Source organism: Diceros bicornis, chromosome 18, assembly GCF_020826845.1.
Source record: "Diceros bicornis minor isolate mBicDic1 chromosome 18, mDicBic1.mat.cur, whole genome shotgun sequence".
Lineage (NCBI taxonomy): Eukaryota > Metazoa > Chordata > Mammalia > Perissodactyla > Rhinocerotidae > Diceros > Diceros bicornis.
The window spans coordinates 10,916,555-10,938,816 of record NC_080757.1 but is presented as its reverse complement, the minus strand read 5'-3'; the positions used below and the strand labels follow the sequence as shown (position 1 = coordinate 10,938,816).

Here is a 22,262-nt window from a genome sequence, read left to right as displayed (position 1 = left end):
ACAGCTGAAGAGAGTACCTGGATTGCAACGTGGAGACACAGAGAATGGAAAATATGGAAGAGAGATTAAAAGACATGGAAGACAGAGTGAAAAGGTCTAGTACACTTTTTCTTCTTCTTCTTCTTTTTTTTTTTTTGCTGAGGAAGATTAGCCCTGAGCTAACATCTGTTGCCAATCCTTCTCTTTTTTGCTTGAGGAAGATTAGCCCTGAACTAACATCTGTGCCAGTCTTCCTCCACTTTATATGTGGGTGACCACCACAGCATGGCTGACAAGTGGTGTAGGTGCAGGCCTGGGATCTGAACCCATGAACTCTGGCCACCTAAGCGGAGTGCACAGAACTTAACCACTACACCACTGGGCTGGCCCCTATAGCACATTTCTAATCAGAGTCCCCAAAGGAAAGAACACAAAGAATGCAGGAAAAAGAATATTTGAAGAGATACTGGCTGAGAATTTTCCAAAACTGATAAAGATGCGAATTCATAGATATAGGAAATACAACATACAGAATAAATAGAAAGGAATCTATAGCTAGATACTTTGTAATAGAACTACAAAATACCAATGGTATCTTAAAAGCAGAGAGAAAAGACAGATCACCTACAAAGGAATGGCAATCAGACTGAGGAGACTTCCTCACAACCAGTATGCATCGCAACTATTGTATGCTCACACTGTCCCAGGTTCTCAGAACACAAGGATGAACAAGACAGATCCAGCCCCTGCTGGGTGGAGCCCACAGTGTATCAGGGATGACAGATATGGAGGGAGCAATTACAGGATGATGAGCTGGCCAGGTTGGAGGGCAAGAGAACTGGCAAGAAAACCATACAGGAAGAACTGTGAACTACGATGATTTTCCCATCAATGCTGGTATATCCTGTGTGTTTTACCTTTTTCTCTCTATGGGACTCTGGGGACAGCAGCTGCTATGCTCACACATCCTTCCTTGGGACAGAAAGAGACAGGCCAAATGTACTAAGACTGGTGGCTTCCTCCCTGGGACCCTTGAGAGAAAAGGAGAGGGCATGGTCCTCCTCAGAGCCTTCTTCACGTTCCTGGACTGTGTCCCTGCAGCCACAGGCCAAGCAGCGATGTACAGGGCCCTGGGGTCAGCAGAGGCTACATGGGGGAGGGGGGTTGTGTCAGAATGAGGCCAGGAAGTGCCAGTGCTGGGGAAGGTGCCCTGAGGCATACAGTGCTGCCTTTGATCACCAAGACCAGGTACCAAGCTGGGATGGCGCTGAGAAGCCACTCAGAAGCTCTGTCCCCCCACCAACACACACACACACACACACACACACACACACACACACACACACACACAAGACCTCCCACACGCTCCACCCTGCGGAGCTCCCCAAAAGGTCCTTTTCAGGTGCAGCACATTGGACTGCAGTTCAGAGCTGGGAAAAGGATGACGGCTTCAGTCTTAGACTCTGTTTAGGCTGGGGGCAGACTGCCTGCACCACCGTCAACGCCTGTCTGCCCTGTCTCCATCCCAAAGCACCCTGCACCACCGGCCTTCCTAGACTGGAGTGCTAGGAAGCTCTCTCCCCCACGAGGAGGCAGGGACCGTGTCCTGTTGAGCCTTATACTCCCAGTGCCCCGGCAGGGTATCTCTATCAGGTGTTTATTCATTTAAGGGGTGGGATTCAATTCATTTTGGTTGAGAGAAGTGAAGGATTTGGCAAGAGGGGACATGGGGGAGGACACAGAGAAGGAAGTGTGGGGAGGGGTGAAATGTTCTTTGGAAAAGGCTGGAAGGAGGGTGTGAAGATGGAAAGAGGGTGTGAAGGGAGGCGAGCAAAGGACAGAGGAAGGGAGGCTTCTCAGGGTCCGGCCTGGCGAGGAAGCGGCCCGCCAGCCGCCCTCGCAGCCCTCACCTGTGCCACCAGGGCACTGGGGGCGCGGTGCGGCCGCAGGTCCCGCCCCCCGCGGCCTGGTCCCGCCCTCCCCGGGATTTAGCGCTGGCAGCCGGGGCGGCTCCCGGCCGCCGCTTCCGCCTTCGCCAGGTGAGGGTCCGGAGAAGCAGGGGCGCGCCGCGCTGGCTGGTGGAGCAGCCGTCGCTGGGGGTACGTCCGCGGGTGCGGAACCTGCCCGCCGCCGCTCCGCTCCCCTCCCCGGCTCGCCCCTCCGCGGCCGCGTTTCCTCCTGGCCCCTCTCCTGTGCTTTCACCCTCTCACCTTGCGAGCGGTCCCAGCTCTCCCGGGTCCTGGGCTTTCTCCTCCGCCGCCCCGGCTCGCGCCCAGTTCCCCAGCCCGCGTCCGGGTGTCCATCTGGGAGCCTCGGGGCCTCCGCTACCTCCCGGCTTAACTGAAGTGCGGGGAGGGAGGGGTCCAGGTGTGTGTAAGGGAGAGTGTTTGCGCAGGCGGCCATCAACCCGAGCACCCAGAGCCTTATTTAATACAGACTGGTGGAGGTGCCTTGACGCCAAATTAGATTGAGTGACTCAGGCGTGCGAGCAGGGCTCTGTACCAGGAGCTGGGCTCAGGTGGGTGTGGAAGGGACTGTGCACCTGGCAGCCTAGGTGGCTCTGAAGGCCGTCCTTGAGTTGAGCGCGGCCCGCACGTAGCCGCCCATCGGGAATGACCGATTTGATTTCAGATGTTGCTGCCCTGGGCGTCTCTGGGCTGATGCAGCAGTGTGCCTGCCTAACTCAGGTATGTGTGGACGCTGTACCGTGATGTCATGTGTGTTGTGTGTGTTTATGTGGACCTTGACGTCTCAGATGTGTGGGGCGGTGTGTCTTGGAGGCAGTGAACTGCCATGTCTCAAGTACTTGTATGTGAGAGGGTATGTGGCAGTAAGCCTGGGTGTTCTATGGCAGCATGCTGGAACGTCTCAGATTTGAGAGGACATGTATCTGGGTGTCTCAGGCATCTTTTGCAGCATATCTGTAGGTCTGAGTGTGTGTGTGTGTGTGTGTGTGTGTGTAGCAGTGTTTCTGGGTGTGGGAGGCAATGTATCTTCGTGTGTGTGTTTGTGTGTGTGTACCTGCCTGTCTGAGATAGGGTGTGGTTAGCGTATCTCGGCATCTCTGGTGTGTATGTGGTAGGTCAAAATGTCTCGTGTACATAAGGTGTCTCAGATATATGTAAGTGCATGTGTGCAATGGTGTACCTCAGGTCTAAAAGGGCAGTGGATCTGGGTGTCCTAGGGGTACAGAGGCAGTGTGCCATAATATCTCAAGAGTGAGCAGGGCAACACACCTGAAGTCTGCACAGTGCTAAAATCTTAGGTGTGAGGGGCCAGGCCCGTGGCACGGTGGTTGAGTTCGCACTCTCAGCTTCGGTGGCCCGGGGATCGCAGGTTCGGATCCCAGGTACGGACCTACGCACCGCTTATCAAGCCATGCTATGGCAGGCGTCCCACACATAAAGTGGAGGAAGATGGGCACGGATGTGAGCCCAGGGCCGATCTTCCTCAGCAAAAAGAGGAGGATTGGCAACAGATGTTAGCTCAGGGCTAATCTTCCTCGCTAAATAAATAAGTAAATAGATAAATAACCAAATAAAAAAATAAAATAAAATAAAATCTCAGGTGTGAGGAGGGCAGGTTTGTCAGTGGTGAGGGGGTAGAGTACCTAAGTCTCGAGTATGGGGAGCATTCTTCCCAGGGTCTGTGTGTGTGAGAGGCAGGATTCCTGGCTGTCTCTGATGTGTCCCTCCCTCTGTACCTGAGTGTTTCTGACGGGTTGAGGGTGGAGGTGGCGACCACATCTCTGGTGTCTGAGTGTCTCAGGTGCCTACCCTGGGCCATGTGTCTGGAGGAGAGTGTGTCATCCTTAGGAGTTCCTTCTCTAGACATGCTCCCTGAGGTGGGCTCCGTGTGGCTGCTGCGACTGCTCCGGGACATCCAGCTGGCCCAGTTTTACCGACCCATCCTTGAGGAGCTTAATGTTACTCGGCCAGAACACTTTGACTTTGTGAGACCTGAGGACCTGGATGGCATTGGCATGGGCCGGCCTGGTGAGGGACCCCTGCCCCGAGGCCCTGGTCTCTCCTTCTCCAGCCTGTTAGTTGCCCCCACCCCTCCTCCCACCAGCCCTCTTCTTGCCTGTATCCCTTGCATCCTGCCCCCACCCCCCACCACCCCAGCTGTCTGATTCTGGCCTCCCCCAGCTCAGCGCAGACTGGCTGAAGCTCTGAAGAAGCACCGTTCAGGGCTCAAGTCTAAAAACTGGGTCTACAAGGTGTGTGTTTTAGGGCAGGGATGGGAGGCTTAAAGGGCCAGCTTAGGCCCGGGAATGGGGTGGGCTGAGTGGCAGGGAAGGGTGTGCAGGGTTCTGCACATCTGATTTCCCACCCCTGTTTCAGATCCTTGGGGGTTTTGCTCCTGAGCAGAAGGAGACCATCCCACTCTCAGACAACACTTGGTCCCTCCCTGAGCCAGAGGGAGGGCTCAAGTGTCTGATCCCAGACGGTGCTGTGTGCAGAGGGGAGCTGCTGGGCTCCGGCTGCTTTGGTGTGGTGCACCGAGGGCTGTGGACACTGCCCAGTGGCCAGAGCGTGAGTGTCCAGGGAGCCTACTGCATTCTGGGTACCCAGGCCAGCTGCCCCTCTGTTCCAAGTGCCCTCTCTGCTCTAGCTCTGGCATAGCGGCACCCTAGGGTGCCTGATGGTGTTTCCCTCCGCCCCCAGATCCCAGTGGCTGTCAAGTCCCTGCGGGTGGGTCCAGAAGGCCCCATGGGCACAGAGCTGGGGGACTTCCTTCGAGAGGTGTCCGTCATGATGAACTTGGAGCACCCACACGTGCTGCGCCTGCACGGCCTCGTCCTGGGCCAGCCTCTGCAGATGGTAAGCAGCCCTGGAACTAGTGTGCGACAGGAGGGTGGGCAACGAGTATCCTGTGGGGCCGGACCACTGCTCAGGCGGCGCTGTGCTCCGCAGGTGATGGAGCTGGCGCCACTGGGCTCCCTGCACGCGCGCCTGACCGCCCCAGCCCCTATGCCCCTGCTGCCAGTGGCCCTGCTCTGCCTCTTCCTGCGGCAGTTGGCGGGGGCCATGGCGTACCTGGGGGCCCGCGGGCTGGTGCACCGAGACCTCGCTACGCGCAACCTGCTGCTGGCTTCACCGCGAATAATCAAGGTGGCCGACTTCGGGCTGGTGCGGCCGCTGAGTGGTGCCCGCGGCCGCTACGTCATGGGCGGACCCCGGCCCATCCCCTATGCCTGGTGAGGGGCGGGGCCGGGCGGGTGGTCTGGCTTGGAGCCCCGGAAAGACAGAGCGGATCTGGAGGGCACTAGCTAAGGGGAAGTGCAGAGGGGACTGGTCCTCCAAGGGAGGCTGGATAGTCGTTGGGTCTAGAAGGGCTTGGAAAAGAGGACTTAATGAGGACGACGGGAGTGCCAAGGGGGCGTGCTCAGTGGAAGGTGGGAGCTCCCGGGGGCACGTATCTGGCCCCCTTCAGCTCTACTTCCGCAGGTGTGCTCCAGAGAGCCTGCGCCAGGGGGCCTTCTCTTCTGCCTCGGATGTGTGGATGTTTGGGGTGACGCTGTGGGAGATGTTCTCTGGGGGTGAGGAGCCCTGGGCCGGGGTCCCGCCATACCTCATCCTGCAGAAGCTGGAGAAGGACCGAGCCCGGCTGCCTAGGCCTCCCCTCTGTTCCAGGGCCCTCTATGCGCTCGCCTTGCGCTGCTGGGCCCTCCACCCTGCTGACCGGCCGAGCTTTTCCCACCTGGAGGGGCTGCTCCAAGAGGTGGGAACCCCTGCCTCCCAGATTCACTCAGTCTCTCTTCCCTCCATTCTCTGTCCCAGGGACAAGACTAACAAAGACTCCTGGGCTGGAGTCTGGGACCTGGCTCTGAACAAAAGAGGTTCAGTCCCTACCTGCAGGGAGCTCAGAGCCCTGGGGAGGCAGCTTGGGGCTACAAAGATGCAGGCTGAAGGGCTTGGGGCTGGGGCTGGGCTGGAGAAGGGGAGCACAGAGCAGAGAGCAGTAGGTTGCAGTGGGTGTCTGACAGGCAGAGGAAAAGAAGTTCAGCATGGGAGGGGGAATACAAGTAACTAAAGTGGCAGAGGTGCCAGGGGCTGTGCCATGGGGGGATTTGTAAGGCATGATAAATAACCAGAGCTAACATACAGAGCACTCAACCTGTGTAAGATACTGTACTAAGTGCTTTACATGCATCCTTATGCTGTTTACTCATTGAATCCTCACAACCCACCAAGGTCATTATCATCTCGATTTTACAGATGGGGCGGTTAAGGCACTGACAGTTTCAGTGACTTGCCTAAAGTCACACAGTAGGTGGAGGAGTTGGGATTTGAACCAGTGAATCTGACTTCAGAGCTGTTCCCTAAATCACCATACTCTACTGTTAAAGGAGCTTATTTAGTCTTTACTCTGAGGGCACCTGGGAGCCATGGAAGTGTTTTGAGCAAGGGAGTTACCAGCCAGCTTTACATGTTGTATCACTCTGGCTTGGTGCAAGAATGGATTAGAGGGATGATATTGAAGATGGGCAGACCAGGTAGGTGGCAATGGCTGTGAAGCAGAAGTGAGATGAAGATGTCTGGATGAAAGTCGAGGCAGTGGGGCTGGAGAGAAATGGAAAACTTCCAGAGGTGCTTGGGAGGCAGATCTGATGGGCCTGGGTGTGGAGTAAAAGCAGTATATAAGATGACTCTCCCCTTGGTCACCCTAGGTAGAGACAGGGGCCCCCTTTGTTGCTCCCTGACCCCTGGGCTGTGCCCAGCTTGGCATGGAATCCAGGTCTGCCTCCCCCTACTGAATTACAATTGGGGGACAGGGACAGAGGACATACCTGTTAGGGGTTTGATTGGTGGGTGCATAAACAGGAGTCTCCTTTCTTCCCTGCCCCCATGTTACCCTTCTGACTCAGGCCGCAAGCCCAGCCATCCTTTCCTCCTGTCTCTACAGGCCTGGCCTCCTGAGGGACGTTGTGTGAGGGATGTCACAGAGCCAGGCGCCCTGAGAATGGAGCCTGGGGACTCCATCACTGTCATCGAGGGCAGGTGAGGGCCCCATGCCTCCCACCCATCCCCAGGAGAAGGATTTCCTCCCAACCTTCCCGGCCCTGGTCCCATCTCTACTTCTCCCCAGCTCCTTGAACCCTGATCCTCTGCCTCATTTCCTCCTCTCCCCATTGGGCCCCGAGAGCTCCACCACAGTGCTGGCCTCCCCGCTGGAGCCACCACGGGACCATAGAGCCCTTTTGTGTTAGGGAGAAAAAGGCTTCCCTTCCTCCAGGCAGATGCAGCTCCATGGCCCACAGCTTGTGAGCTGAAAGTGGGCCAAAGCCCAGTCCCCACTCCCCGCCCCACCCCGCCCCCTTCACCAGCGCCTCTTCCCACAGCCCCGACTCTGCAACATGGAAGGGCCAGAATGGTCGCACATTCAAAGTGGGCAGCTTCCCAGCCTCAGCAGTGATGCTGGCAGATGTGGGGGGCTCGCCAGCCACCCGTCCAGTCCACAGAGGCTCCCCTGCCCGGGGAGAGCGACACCAGGGAAACACAGACGGGTGAGGACTTGAAAGAGTAGGGGGCAGAGCTAGACTCGGGGAACCAACCAAGTTCAGCAATTTCTCCGGAAGGGAAGTTTGGGGAGCGGTCCAGGGTGAAGGTGGACTTGCCTCCCAGCTGGAGCTTCCACTCTGGGTGGGGGCCCCACAGAGTTTCTTTGGGAGGGGACATTGATCTGTGCGTTGGGGGTGTGTGTGGAGAATGAAGTGGAATACTCTCCAACAGGGACAGGGCGAAGGCAAAGCTTCGGGATCCACCTCGAGCCCGGGGCCAGAGAAGGAACGTGCCCCTGCAGGCGACGAAAGGTGGGCGTGGAGGTGGGACAGGGCCTCCAGGGTCTCAGAGGAGATCAAGAACCACCCTCCAGTTCTGCACCCTGCTCTGAATCCATGCCTTTGCATATATGATTTCCTTCCCCCACATTCTGCCTGTTGCATCCTAGCTGTGCTCTGAGATCTGCCCTCCCCACGAACAGCGTCTCCCCACTGCAGCCCCTGCACTCTCAGCTCTTTGGGTCCTCAGCTGTCTAGGCCTGGGTGTCCGTTCTGTACACCTGTCTTACTGTTCCACCTAACACAAGGACCACCCTGAGGACAGCTCAGACAGAAAACAGGAAGAAGGCAGCATCTGGGCTTCCTCTCAGGTCATTTTTTTCTCAACTGTGCAGGCATTTCCAAGAGTCTGGAATCGGTTCTGTCCCTGGGCCCCCGCCCCACTGGGGGTGGTGCAAGCCCCCCTGAACTTCGACATGCCAGAGCTGTGCCCCAGGGACCTCCAGGCCTGCCACCCCGCCCTCCCTTTGCCTCAAGCTCTTCTTCTCAGCCCAGCCAGTTCCCCAGGGAGCGGCCTCCCTGGCCCAAAAGAGAACCCCCACACAGTCACCCCATGGGAGCGCCAGGAGCCAGCAAAGCTACTGCCCCCCTCTGGAGGCCTCTCGCCTGACTCCGAGTTGCAGAGGAGGATTATGGAGGTGAGGTCTCCCTGAAGTGGCTTGGTGTCCAGAAGGGGCTACAGGCTGGGGTAGGGGCCCAAGCGAGGCTTTGTTCCCCGCAGATGGAGCTGAGCGTGCATGGAGTCACCCACCAGGAGTGCCAGGCAGCACTGAGGGCCACTGGGGGAGATGTGGTTTCTGCCATCCGGAACCTCAAGGTAAAACCAGACTCTCCTCTTGGGTTCCCGCCTCTCCTGCCGCTGCCCTCTGGCAGTCAGCTGCCTGCCCGCCTGCCTCCACAGGTGGACCAGCTCTTCCACCTGAGTAGCCGATCCAGAGCCGACTGCCGGCGCATCCTCGAGCACTACCAGTGGGACCTCTCAGCTGCCAGTCGCTATGTCCTGGCCCGGCCCTGAGCTCTACTCCCTTGGGCATGGACATCAGCATGACCCAGGGCCTGGCCACTTGGGACCAAGCAGAACCAGAACAAAGTCCTGTCGGAGCAGACTTTCCCACCAGGGGAGATCTTGCTGTAGGCAGCACAGGAGGAGTCCAGGGCCAGGCACTGACAAGTGTCTCCTCCTACCCTGCCCCTTGGCCTCTGAGGGCTCAAGCTCCCTCGGCCAGGTCATAGAAGGATCTTATCTACCCTGCCCACCACATTCCCAACCAAGAGGAAGACTCAGAGGAACAGAGCTGCTACACATCATACCCACAGGAAACTTCTACTTGCTACAGAGAGTGATCCAGTGGCCATACTGGACCATGGGAACAGCCATCCTGAACTGCCGTCAGCTGCCACACTGCACTTTGGGAGCAGCTATCTTGGATGATGGAAGCCTTACTGACTTGGGGCACATGGCCCAAACTGCCTTGGCTTGGTCCGGGGCCATCATGGGTGATGAAAGTTGCTCTCTTGGACTCAAAGACACTTGATCCTGGCAGCATGGATTATGAGATGGGCCAGCCCCCCGGAGCCCAGCTGTCATATTTCCCTTTGTGTCTTCCTACACCAAATCTTTTTTCTACCCTCTCCCATTACATACGTTTTCCAGTGTCCAAAAAGTTACAAAGTTTATATGAATATAACATACAAAGATGCAGCTTCCTTCCTAGGGCAAGGGAAGGAAGGGGTGGTTAAATAAGGCACAGGAAGTTGCAGGAAGCACCAGCTATGGGTAGGGCCCAAGGGGGAGAGGAGGCTGGCACTGGGTTCTAGGCCCTACAACTGTTGGTGGGGAGGTAAGGATCCCCTCAGAGTGCCATGGTCTGAGGCTGAACCGATTGGCCAAGCTGATGCAGGGGAAGGATGGCCACGTCTGTCATCTTTGGTGCTGCTTACCCTTCCCCACCCCAGCCCTGCCATAAAACCCCAGAGCCCTGGATTCCAAAGGCCTTGTCTGGAGCTGAGGTCCTAGAAGGGGCTGGGAGGAGGTGGCTAGGAAAAGTTTGAAAGCTGACATGCCTGTGTGCTGAGGGACTGCCGGAGATAGTGGTGGGAGGGAGCAGGGGAAGGGCTCTCATACATACCCTTCTGTGGGAGCCACAGGTGATAGAAGCCAGGGGAGTAGGGTAGGGATGAGGCACCATGGCCCCCCAGCCTCTCAGGCATCCCTGTCTCTCCTCTAGTGTACATGGAGAAAAGGTGCTGCCTCTGAGGAGGGGCCAGGCCAGGGCAGGCGACCATCTTGAATTCTGGTTGAGGTGATGGTCTCCTCACCCTGAGACAGCCTCTAACTGGTGACGGCAGAGGGCCCAGCGCTTCCTCGCTTCTCGAAGAACATGTAGTCCTGAGGGGAGGGCACTGTCAACAAGTGATCTGGCGGGGCCAGCCTGGCTCAGCTATCACAACCGAGGTCTGGAAGCACATCCCCCCATAAAGTCTGTCCCTAACCCTCTCCTAGCAGGAGGCCAGGAAGTGCACGAAGGCTCAGCGAGAGCAAAGGAGTAGCAGGAGGGCAGGGGCAGGGGTGGCCAACTCACAATGAGGAATGTGGCTCCCAGCAGCACAGCCTTCACCCTCACGTCCAGATCCAGCGGGAACTGTAGGCCGAAGTCATCTGCATCCGTGAGGGCTTCTCGGAGCAGCCCCCCCCACTGCTTGCTGATGCGGCCCACACTGCGGGATTCATCCCGAGTCTTCACCTGTCGAGAGAGGAGGGAGAAAGGGAGGACCCAACTGGGGAGGATGCGACCGATCTCAACCTGCCTCCAGTCTCACTCCCACAGTCACCATGTAAGAACTATGCAGGCTCTACACTTAGTGAATCCTCCCAGCAGCCATGTGACATCTGGGGAAACTGAGGCACCCTAAGTCACACTCCCAGTACAGAGTAAAAATCAGGATTCAAACTCAGCTATGTTGCTCTTGAAAGGCCATACATCACAACTGAACATCAGGGCTGGGAGAAATGGAAGCGCAACATCGTCTGATCTCCTTAGTGTATGGCTGGTTGCTAGGTTTGTTTTGTTACCAAAGTCCTTGCCACCTACAGTTGGTGCCGTTTGTGCCCTGCACAAAGTAGCTTGGCCAAGAGGGCAAGGGAGGCTGCTAAACTCCTGGCTGTACTCCACCAGCCAACCAGGCTCCTAGAAGGCTGTGTCTGCCAAAAGGGGTGGCTTTCCTCTGATCAGCAAAGTAGGGAGGGCCCTGTCTTGTCTAGAATTGCATGCAAGCCTCATCTAGAGGGGCTTCAAGCCCATCTGTTGAGGGGAAGATGCAGCAGTAAGTGGCCTCTGAAGACCACAATTTCCACTGGCCTCTCTGGGCTCAGCAGCAACAGGCCCTGCCGATGTGGGTGGTAATTCACAGTGACTCCCTGGTCCTTTTCCTATGCTCATTCTCCAGTGGCTAGAACTAGAGTGATATCCTTCTGTGTCCTTCCCACCCCCTACCTGCACTGTCCTACAGCTCTGGGAACTTCCTGCAGGCCAGTCTCAGGCTGGATAGGGCCTCTCCCAGGCAGCCCTGCGGTCCCAAGAGTACAGCCTCAAACATGGCCCATTCATAATTATGTAGAAGGGAGACTGGCCCTATGAGAACTCCACAGTCTACATATTCCCATCTAGAGGTCACCCAGTTATCTTTCCCAACCAGTTCCCATCACAGAATCTTTCCCCAGCTACCAAGGTGACGCATTTTTAAAAGTAACCTTAGGTAGGCTACCTCATCAGAAGCCTTGGAAAGTCTACAGGATTATACCTGTTGTTTCTCCTTTATCTGCACAGGTAATTATCCCTTAAAGAGTCTGTAAAGTGACTTTGTCTTCTAGAAAGGAAGGTGCTTCCCAGGCCTCACCCTGAAACGGTCACCACTTGGGTTCTCCAGGCTCCAGGCTGGTGAGTGGAAAGCATGGTCAGAAGGGTATCACCTGGATTCCAGGTTGGAGGGGCCATTTGGACTTCTAGATTGGCAGGGCAAGCCACAGGATGTTAACAAGTTAAATGAGTGCTTGCTCCAGGGCCTGGGCTCACACACTCCTGCACAGCAGCCACAAGGGCCCAGCCCATGACAGACTCAAGAATCATCCTCTACTCTAAATCTGGGCTGGCCTTAGAGTTTTTCCCCCTCAAGACAGGCCTGCAGGTAACAATCAGCAATGGTCCTTAAGATGAAACCCTTTTTGCCGTGTTTTTGTAAGACCATGGGGCCATCATGTTTCTGAATGGAGGCAAACTGGAAGTGTGGTGGGAGTCACAGTGGATTGGGATTGATGAGCTCAGGGTCTTGACCTTAGTGTTGGCCATCCTGCCTCATGGATCATCTTTATGGAGGTCCCAGAAACCTCCCCTTATGCCTGATACGTACCTCAAAGTTAGTGTCTGTGCCACAGCCACAGGTCCAGCAGGGCCCCACCACTCTCAAGATGGTCTTTCGATCGGCATCCTGGATGGAGAACTTGGGGAGGAAGGGATGCCAGGTCTGTAGCACATGGCCAATGGTGGTGCCAGGTGGAGCCTGTACTTCCATCTGGAGTGGGAGGCAGTCAGGGTCACTGCTGAGCCAGGGCATCCTGGCCCAAGCTCTCACCAGTCCAGCTCTACCACCTATCTCCCCTCACAAGGCCTCCCATCCCCTTCACTAGACCACCTGTCATCCCCCTCACTAGACCTCTCATCCCACCTGCCCACTCCCACCAGAGCGAAGCCTCATCCCAGGCCTCATCCCTCGTCCTGCCCCACAATTGGCCCGCCCCATTAAGGCCTGCCCCCTACCCAAGTCACTCCCAGGCTCTATCCCTCCCCGCCCACCTCCTGGAGACCACACGGGCAGCAGCTGCAGCCACAGCGGAGGGGGCGGAGCAGGCGCAGCACCTCTCGGTCCCCGGGGTCCACCAGGCGGACACGCAGTGGCCGGCCGGCACCACAGCACAGACGGGCGCAGCAGTTGCTCTCCTCAGCCGCCTGACCCAGGGGCTGTCCGGCCCCCGAGCGCAGTTCATACCGGTTACTTGTCTCCCAGCCTAGGAGCGCTGCCAAGGGGTGATACGCTGAGGCTCAGGCACCGGCGCCTGTCCAAAAGCCCACTATCTCTGCCCCCATCACGAGGCCCAACCTACTCCTCCTTCCACTCACTTTCCACTCGCTCAGCCTTCTGATGAATCAAGATCTGATCAATCTGGAAAGAGAGTAGGGGCCGCCCCGCCGTCAGCTGGCCGGCTTGGACGTCCGGTCCCTTTCCCGTCACTCCTCCCTCCTCCCCTCCCTCCCACTCACCTGCACCAGGAATTCGAGGCCAGAAGGCACCCCTGGCAGTGGCAAGAAGGGGACAGCAGGCCCCGGGGCCCCGGGGCCAGGAGAAGGGAAGAGAGCGAAGCCGGGCGCAGGGGCAGGCGCGTGGGCGGGCACTGGCGCCTGCCCGGGCCCAGGATGCAGCGCCGGCTCCGGGTACCCGGCAGTCACAGGGTAGGGAGGTGGGGGCGAAGGGGCGTAGTCTTTAGGGGGCAAATGGCCTGTGGGGGGACAGGAGTAGATTAGAATAGGACCCGCGGCCTCATCCCCAAACCCCTTAGCCCACGGGCCACGAGGCCACGGGGGAAATGTGGTGGCAAGAGACTGAGAAAGATGGGGCGGGGGAGCAGGGCGGCGGCTCCCCGGGAGGAAGGGAGGAGCCCCACTAAGCCAGTCTGAGCACATTCCCAGAGGATGTGTTCGACACCCGGCTCCCAGGTCCGTGGGGGGATAACGGAGACCCTCGGCCTTGCGCCCACTTACCTGCCATGGGGAAGGGGCGAGGGTTCGCGGGATGTCGGTATCCGAGAAGCTTAGTTCTAGAAGTGGAGGCAAGCTCGGAGACAGCCAGACAGACACAGAGACAGACACAAAGACGGACAGGCAAACGCCGAAAGGCAGCTGCGCCCGGCGCCGGCCCAGGGTCTCTTGGGCGGCGCCTCTGACTCGGAGAGAAACCGAAAGTGTCAGCGGGCGGGGCAGGGTACCTGGGACCCTGGATTCCCTCAGGGGCCCCAGAACCGCCCCCTCCCTTTGTTCTCCCATTTTCCGCGGAGTAGGCTGTAGGCAGACGGCAGGACAGATGGACCTGCGGTCAGACCGACGACCCGACCTCGAGGGAGATCTCCTGACCCTTCTGTGCCCCCCGCTCACCTGAAGCCCCTAGAATAGCCGGGGTGCCCAGCACTCGGCGGCTCTCAGAAGCTAGTGGAGGCGGGCCCAGGACCTGACTCCGCCCCTCGACCCGTCCAGGCCCCGCCTCCCCGGCCTGGGTGGCGCGGCTGCGCAGAAATGATGCCGGCTCTCCCGCGGGGCCGCGGACTCTGGACCACCGGTTCCTTCTGGTTGTCCGCGTTCCCGCCCTTTCCGCTCTCATGTAGAGTCCGAGAAAGGAAGCTCGCCTGGGGAGGGCAGCCGGCTGAGACCTAGCCCTGCGACACCCATCAGGTCTACGGGCGCAGAGTCCTCAGTCCCCCTTAGTGGGAACGAGGGCCGCTTGCGCGGCCCTGGACCCCAGGCTCCTCCTCCCAAGGGCGGTTCGGGCCTCGCTGACGCAGCGGAACACCCTTCACACTCGTTGGCTTCTAGGACTGGCTCCTGGCTCCCTTTCCACCTCTCTGGGGCTACCTCGCTGTCCCCTCTCCCTGGCGCAGCAGTGACCCACACAGACACCTTGCAATTCCAGTACTTCCTTCAGGCGCCCCCAGCCACGCGGGTGACAGGCCGCCAAACCGAGTCAATAATGAGCGTGCGTGAGGTGAGGCGCGGGGCCAGAGGAGGCAGCGCGGTCAGCAGGAAAGGCTTCCCCCAAGAAGAGTCTCTTCCTCTCGATCCTGAGCAGAGGCATGCAGGCGTGAGGAAGTCCTGCGCCTTGGGGGCCTATAGGCTGAGTGGCAAGAGATGAGTTTAGAGAGGGAGTCCAGCCCACGTGCACAGAGGGCCTTCTGGGAGCTGGGACTCGGCCCCAAGGACAGCAGCTAGCCCACTGAAAGATTTTAAGACCGAGGGAGGTCAGATGTTTTAGAAAAACCATTAAAACTGCAGCGTGGAGAACAATGGAGGCACTCAGGCTGGCTTGTTGGCAGTAGTCGGGGGCGAGGGGGAGGATGGCTGTGGTAGTGCAGACCGACAGCAGAGGCAGATTTTGGAGATATCTAGACAATAATATAGAACTTGTTTGGGGGGTGAGATGTGGAGGTGAGGAGTCCAGGATGACCCTAGGTGCCTGCCTGGTGACCAGGCAGGTGGAGGCGTCACCCATCAAGATGAACATGGGGAGATGCAACTTCGGGGGTTCCTCTGCCTCTATGTCCATGTTCCTCTGGGCTGGTCAGCTGCTCCCACAGCTTCAGTCATCATCTGCTTCAGACCCAAGTGCCTGGTACCCCTTAGTGCCTCAGATTCTACATGACCCAAACCATGGGCCAGCCTCCACGAAAACACATAGACGTACAGAAATTCAGTTATTCAACCAAGATTTAGTGAGCACTTACTGTATGTCAGACAGCATTGAAAGTGATAGGAATATACAGCAGTTAAAAAGAATTGACAAAAATTCCTGATCTCCTTGGGTTTACATTCTAATGGAGAAGAGACTGATAATGTAAACAAAATACATCGGAAGTCAGATGGTGACAAACGCTATGAAGAAAAATAGAACAGGATAGGAGGACAGAGAGTGGTGGGCAAGAGTTGCAATTTTGAAGAGGGTGGACTAGGAAGGCATCATCAGGAAGGTGATAGTTGAGCAAAGACCTAAGGGAAGGTCAAGGATTGAGCCATGCACACTTCTAGGTGAAGAGTGTTTCAGGCAGAGGGAACAACAAGGGCCAAGGCCCCAAAGCAGAAGTGTGCCTTACTTGTTCCATGAACAAAAAGGAGACTGGTGTGGCTGGAATGGAATGGAATGAACGAGGGGGAGGTAAGAGAGGTCACAGGAGGCCAGATCACATACGGCCTTTTAAATCATTGGATTATACTCTGAGTGAAATGGGCAGTGTTGGAGGGTTTGGACAGAGAAGAGACATGAGACTTACATACCAAATCAGTGGTCCTCAACCCTGGCCACAAGTTAGAATCATCTGGGGGTGCTTTAAAAATCCCTCTGCCTGGGCCCCACTTCATATCAATTAAATTAGAATATGTGGGGCAAGGTGCAGACCTAAGAACTTTTTGAAAATTTCCCAGCAGATTTTTTTTTTTTTGGTGAGGAAGATTGTCCCTGAGCTAACATCTGTGCCAATCTTCCTCTATTTTTTGTATGTGGGATGCTGCCACAGCATGGCTTGATGAGTGGTGTGTACGTCCACACCTGGGGATCCAAATCTGTGAACCCTGGGCCAGGAGGCCGAAGTGGAACACACGATCTTAACCACTATGCCACCAGGACGGGCCCCCCAGCAGATTTTAAATTGCAACCAAGGCTGAGGACTACTGTATTAGAAGGGTCTCTCTCTCTCTCAGGCTGCAGTGTCCAGAATAGGCTATAGGTAGGCAAGGGCAGAAGGAAGTTCTTGCAAAGAGCTGGGTGAGATATGATGGTGGCTCAGACCAGGCACCAGAGTGGTAGCAATGGAGGTGGTGAGAAATGGTCAGATTCCGGTTATGTATTTGAACCAAGAGGATTTGATGATGGCTTGGATATAGGATGTGAGGCAAAGGGAAGTCAAAGTTGACTGGGGCTTGTCCCAGGAGACCCTTCACAGTGTGGGCTCCACCCTTACTCTGGTCATTTCCCGCCTGCCCCCTCCGTCCTGAGCTCCAAACACTCCTGTTCTCCCTCTTGTTACCAGCGTGATCTTGTCCCTTTTTTCTGGTGAACTATTCATGCTGAAACCCAGCAGATGGACGGAAGTGCTACCAGTCCCCAAAGGCAAAACAAGCCCACCTCAGTATCTCCTTGTAACACTCAACATATTGTAACCAATTATTTTTTTAAAGGGTCCGTCTTCACTGCTGAAATCTGAGTTTCTTGGTATGTACAAGAAGGAAAGAACTTAGCTCTGGGAATTGGACAGAAGAGAGACTGAATCACAGCTTACCCACGTCCCAGCTGTATGATATAGAACAAGTTACTTCAACTCTCTTATCTTCACTTCCCACTAACTTGCAGGGCTCTTGAAAAGACTGAATACAATGTGCAGTAATAATAGGGACCAATTATCAAGCAGGCCTTATTTATCTTGGTTCCCCAAGAGTTCAGCCCAAAGCTAAGGTATTAGGGATCACATTACATGGAGGGTGGCCATTCCAGATTCCGGATTCTCCACCTGGAGGTTCTATGTGCCCCAGACATTACCTGAGATGAAGGATGGAAATGCAGCAAGAGCACTGGACTGGGAGGTAGGAGCCTGGGGATCCAGTGCTGGCTCTGCCACTGGCACTCGGGCTACTCTGGAGGTCCCCTCTGAGACCTTATTTCACTCATCTTTAAAATGAAGAAATATTGTGATCCTCTACTAATACACCTCAAATCATGCCTCCTCCCTTGATATAAATGTTTCAGTGGCTCTCCATTGCCCTCAGAACAGAGTCCAACCTCTCAGCACAGGGCCCTCCACCATTTGGCCCCTGCTACCCGCATTGTTGGCTACTGACCCTCTCAAGATCCTCAAGCCAGCCACCAGGAATTCTTTCAGGTCTTGAATGCACTAGGCTCTCCCCTGCTTCAGGGCTGCCTCAAAAGCTCTTGCCTTGGTTTGGAACACACCCCTCTCTCTCCTCATCACCTAACTCCTCCGGGTCTCCAGTGAACACCCTTTTACACTGCAGCTACTACAGGAATCTGGAGCTCAGGAGGGACTGGGGTGGAAGATAGACATTCTGGATTGAAAAGTATGCAGATTGTAATTAAAGATATGGGGCTGAATGAGATTACCTGAAAATCTTCTCATTTGGAGAAATGGTCTATACTTTTTTGAATGCGCACCTTCAGAAAAATTAAGTATGCACGTAATATACTATACAGATATGCACTTTATAAAACATACACAAAAATAGAAATCAAAAAGGATGAAATTAAAATATGTATACATAGGCGTTCTATTTTTGTGTGTGTGTGAGGAAGATTAGCCCCTGAACTAACATCCAATGCCAATCCTCCTCTTTTTTGCTGAGGAAGATTGGCCCTGGGCTAACATCCGTGCCCATCTTCCTCTACATTATATGGGACCCCGCCACAGCATGGCTTTACAAGCAGTGGGTTGGTGCGCGCCTGGGATCTGAACCTGCAAACCCTGGGCTGCCAAAGTGGAGCACGCGCACTTAACCGCCACACCACTGGGCTGGCCCCATGTTTTTCTTTTTCATTAAAATTTGGAAGCCATTGATTTCAACTGGGTAGAGGAGAAGCTGGCAAAGCAGCCACAGAGATGGGGAAAACCAGAAGAGTGGTGTCACAGAAGTGACATGATGTGTTTCAAAGACAGTGTGGCCAATTGTGTCAAATGCTGCAGAAAAGCTGAGGAAGATGAGACTGAAAATCATGCACTGGATCTGGCAACCAGGAGGTCATAGTGATTCACAGGATCCCTCCAAGGGCATTTATGGGGAAGAGATGGGATGGAAGACTGATCAGAGTGGGTTGCAGAGTAAACTTGAGTCCAGACCTCTCTCCCGAGCTCAGACACCTTCCTGAGCTCCCCAACTACCTGCTTGGTGCCTCCACTTGGATGTGTCCTAAGCAACACGTCCAAAACTGATCTTCTAATCTGCCTCCCCCTAATCTGCCCCTCCTTTGGTTTTTCTCATTTGGGTAACAGCACCTCCATTCAACCAGATGCGTAAACTAGAAATCTTTCTCTCATTCGCCCCTTATATCCAATCCATCAGCAAGTCCTATCAGCATTATCTTCAAAATAGTCCTTTCACCACCTCTTGCAGCCTAAAGCAAGCCACCTTCATCATCTGACATCTGGACCTCTTCAGGCCTCCTGATCTCCCTGTTGTATCCTTACCTTCCTCCAGTTGGTTCTCCAGATCTTTTAAATGTATAAATCAGATCCTAGCAGCCTCTCACTTTAAACCTTTCAATGACTTACTGTCGCCCTACAAATAAATTCCCAGTGCTTACCACTGCCTGCAAGGCCTGCACTGCATCTGGGACTCCCTACTCACTACATGTCAGCCACACTGGTTTTGCTTTCTCCAACTCACTCAATGTTCTCCTGCCTCAAGGATTTTGAACTGCTCCTTTTCAACCTGTTTTGCTAGCTATTCTTTCTGCCTAGAATACACTTCCTTTCCACTTTGTGCATGGTCAGCTCCAGTTTCAACGGAGGCCTTCCCCTCTAAAGGGGCACCCCCTCCACTGTCCCATTGTTTCACTGCCTCCCTGTTCTTTTCCTTCAAGCACATAACACAACTTACAATGATATATTTGTGTGTTTCGTTGTTTAAGGTTCGTTTCCACTACTAGATGGGCAACTCCACAAGGGAAAGGATGGCGTCTGTCTTGTTCACAGTTGAATTTCCTTGTTATGTGTGTCTGCCTGACCCATGATCAACACTTGATGACTTAATAAACACGGCCCCCTAAATATCTTGCAGTTCTCTACATGCTGTGGGTGCTACTCCAGCCTGCCTCACCACCTTTCCTCACTCCTTTGCTGTCTAACTCAGAAGCGGCCTACATTGAAGACTTGTGTGGCCCCATATTCCTCCCCTCCCCATCTCTGTTTCTGTTCAGTTTCCTCTGCACAACAGAGCTCTTTTAAGGATCATTTCAAGCACTATGAAGCATCTTCTGACCCCCAATACATGACGTTCTGTCCTTGCTTTGAACTCCAAAGTAGTCTGTAACTAATGGCACTCCTCCTGTCCTGCCTTGCCTTAACCCTGACTTCTAGAGTGAGTACTCAATAAACTTGTGGAATGACAGGGATGAAAACCACCGCCCTACAGTAATCTTCAAATTTAGTGAGTATCAGAACCACAAGATGAGCTTATTAGCAGACAGATTCCGGGGGCCAGCCTGGTGGTGCAAGCGGTTAGGTGCATGCACTCTGCTGTGGTGGCTCAGGGTTCGCTGGTTCGGGATCCCGGGCGCGCACCAACGCACCGCTTGTCAAGCCATGCTGTGGTGGCGTCCCATATAAAGTGGAGGAAGATGGGCACGGATGTTAGCCCAGGACCAGTCTTCCTCAGCAAAATAAAAGAGGAGGATTGGCAGATGTTAGCTCAGGGCTGATCTTCCTCACACACACAAAAAAGAAGACGACAGATTCCCAGGCCCCAAAGATGGCTTCAATAAGAACCTGCATTATTTCAAGCATTCTTTATGACTCTGATGCCCAGCAGTTTAAGAACCTCATAACAAGTTAACTTGAAGCGAACAGAATCCCCAGACCCAAGGCTCACTGATTCAGTCTTAGGAAAGGGAGAGAGTTCAGAAGTTGACAATCCCTATCCTTCTTCCTCCAAGAGGTTAGATGAACAAAGACTCCAAAATTCTTTATTTGCCTTTCTCTTTTAATCCCCTCCCTGCTCCAACTCTCAAAAAAGTACCCAGAAATTAAACACAAGGAAGCTCAAAGAGCCAAGGCAAGCCAGCCCAAGAGTAGCAGGCTCCCTCCCACAGGGGCCAAAGTCTGGGCGCTGGGATCTCCACTCAGAGCCTGGTAGTAAAAGCTGGTGCAGAATAAGGTGGTTCCAGAGGCTAGCAGTAACCCGGCCTGAGGGAGATACAAGGAAGAATACAGGCTAGTAAGAACAGGGCACGATGAGAAGTGGGTGGGGCTTGGTCAGGGTTAGAGAAGGGGGGAAGATTACCCAGAGGGGCTTTCTGCAGTGGGGCACCCCTAACAGGGCCAGGCTGTGTAAGAAGTGGTGTTTGTTGGTCTTGTCAAAGAGCTGTGAAAAAAAGAGAAATGGGGGGACTTCCTAAGCAACGCACGGGCAAAAGTTTGTCCCCCAACTGAAGTGCCAGCTTGCTTCTCGGTCAGACGGAGTTCTCCGCCTCAGGCTTCCAGCTCCAAAGACCCGCGCTCCGCCCCTCCCCTAGTTCCCTCAGGGACCCCAGACTTTGTGCCCTCATAGACCCGGAAGTCGGAGAGCCCCAACGCATTACTTCACCTCCTTTCCGTAGGCATCCGGGAACTGGGCGCCTGTGGAAAGGAGAGGAAAAGGTTACCAGCCCTAGCGCCAGCCCTGACCGCCCCCATTCCCGGGGGCACCCAGGTGGACACTGGCGAGAAATGGCGCCCCCAGGAGGCTTTTGATTCGTGGAAACATACATGGACAGTTGTGGGAACCAACTGGACCGAGCTGAGGGACTTGAAAAGGTTTAGGGCTCCCCGGGCTGTCTAGTCAATGGGAGCCCCGGCAATGCCCATAAACCCCACCCCTGCACCAGACCCCAAAGGTCGCCCATAGCACAATCCCAGCTCCATCCCCAGCCCCTGACCGTGCGCCCCGTAGGAGGCCAAGCCTAAGGCCCCGGCTCCGGACAAAGCACCCAACCGGCGGAAAGCAGCCCCTGGCCCAGCCATGGCCGTAGTTGGTCACGCGCCCGACGAACACCGCCCAGGCCACCCAAGAGGCCAGCCAATCCCGATCTTCCATGCAAATAAGGCCCACAGGTGCCCAATCCGGGCTGTGTTCATTTCAGCGTCCAGGTCCTCACCCGGGTACTGGCGCCTTTGTAAAACCTCTGTTGAGTGGCGAAGACGTCTGGCGGCGGAGAAACCAGAACCAATTAGAAGCGGAGGAGCGGAGCAGTGTGTGTGGGGGGGGGGGGGGGCGGGACTGCGGGGGGCGGGACTAGAGGATTTGCGTCACGGATTGGCCCACTTTCCAAGTTGATCGCCTCTTCTAACACCGCCCCCCCACCTCCGCCCAATTTCCGAAGATCCCAGTCCCCAAGCAAAGTTCCGCCCCTTTCCCCACAGGCTCCTCCTTTTCAGCTTTAAGCCAGACTCACTCCCCAAAAGAGGCAGCCCCACGGATACCAAAGCCCCACCCATAGCCATTAAACCCCGCCCACTACCCAGATGGCTCCTCCTCCAGGCCCGAAGGCTCCTCCTTCTTCATATGATGCCCCGCCCCCTATATTCACCCCTCCTTCCCCAACCCCCAACCAACCAAGAGAACCCCGAGGGTGGGAGATCTGGGGGGATGTCTCCACCCTTCCCCGGCCCGCTTCGTCCATCCGTCGGTCTATCCACTCCCGCCCCCTTCCACCGTTACCAATCCCCCCACACTCCGGAGGGCGGGCAGGCAGGCGAGTGCGAGCTAGGGGTGTGCGCTGCTCTCTCGGCAGGGGGCGGGGGAGGCGGCCGCGCGGTGACGCGCGGGGCTGCTGCGGCTGCTCCGCCGGCGGATCATCACTCTCGGGCTGGGATGGACGCGGGGCGGGCGGGCCCTGGCGCGCGGAGCCAGGAGTCCGGGCCTCC

The 22,262-nt window shown here is 55.7% G+C and overlaps 3 protein-coding genes across 6 annotated transcripts; 1 reads left to right on the top strand and 2 right to left on the bottom strand.

Moving 5' to 3' along the window:
* The first annotated feature begins 2,013 nt into the window (after nucleotides 1-2,013).
* TNK1 (tyrosine kinase non receptor 1) lies at nucleotides 2,014-9,502 on the top strand. The gene is given in 14 exon segments (XM_058559847.1): nucleotides 2,014-2,078; nucleotides 2,611-3,974; nucleotides 4,128-4,198; nucleotides 4,323-4,514; nucleotides 4,647-4,802; nucleotides 4,896-5,179; nucleotides 5,430-5,703; nucleotides 6,889-6,983; nucleotides 7,325-7,489; nucleotides 7,716-7,795; nucleotides 8,158-8,408; nucleotides 8,410-8,460; nucleotides 8,544-8,639; nucleotides 8,724-9,502. Coding segments are annotated over 13 exon segments (2,040 nt in total). The 5' UTR covers nucleotides 2,014-2,078; nucleotides 2,611-3,763; the 3' UTR covers nucleotides 8,838-9,502.
* Nucleotides 9,479-14,935, bottom strand: PLSCR3 (phospholipid scramblase 3). 4 transcript variants are annotated; one of them, XM_058559851.1, is made up of 8 exons: nucleotides 14,026-14,934; nucleotides 13,636-13,817; nucleotides 13,138-13,373; nucleotides 12,997-13,039; nucleotides 12,673-12,893; nucleotides 12,230-12,391; nucleotides 10,405-10,566; nucleotides 9,479-10,211 (listed from the first exon to the last, which is right to left on the bottom strand). In XM_058559851.1, the coding sequence occupies exons 2-8, from the start codon at nucleotides 13,640-13,642 to the stop codon at nucleotides 10,155-10,157; spliced, it is 888 nt and encodes a 295-aa protein (XP_058415834.1). In that variant the 5' UTR covers nucleotides 13,643-13,817; nucleotides 14,026-14,934; the 3' UTR covers nucleotides 9,479-10,154. The 4 variants fall into 4 exon arrangements, with proteins under 4 accessions (XP_058415834.1, XP_058415833.1, XP_058415835.1 ...); XM_058559850.1 differs by having other exon boundaries at nucleotides 13,636-13,813; XM_058559852.1 differs by having other exon boundaries at nucleotides 13,636-13,813; nucleotides 14,545-14,934.
* A 5,384-nt stretch (nucleotides 14,936-20,319) lies between these two features.
* Nucleotides 20,320-21,390, bottom strand: TMEM256 (transmembrane protein 256). The gene is made up of 4 exons (XM_058559854.1): nucleotides 21,275-21,390; nucleotides 20,944-20,975; nucleotides 20,641-20,721; nucleotides 20,320-20,543 (listed from the first exon to the last, which is right to left on the bottom strand). The coding sequence occupies exons 1-4, from the start codon at nucleotides 21,357-21,359 to the stop codon at nucleotides 20,400-20,402; spliced, it is 342 nt and encodes a 113-aa protein (XP_058415837.1). The 5' UTR covers nucleotides 21,360-21,390; the 3' UTR covers nucleotides 20,320-20,399.
* Nucleotides 21,391-22,262: the final 872 nt, after the last annotated feature.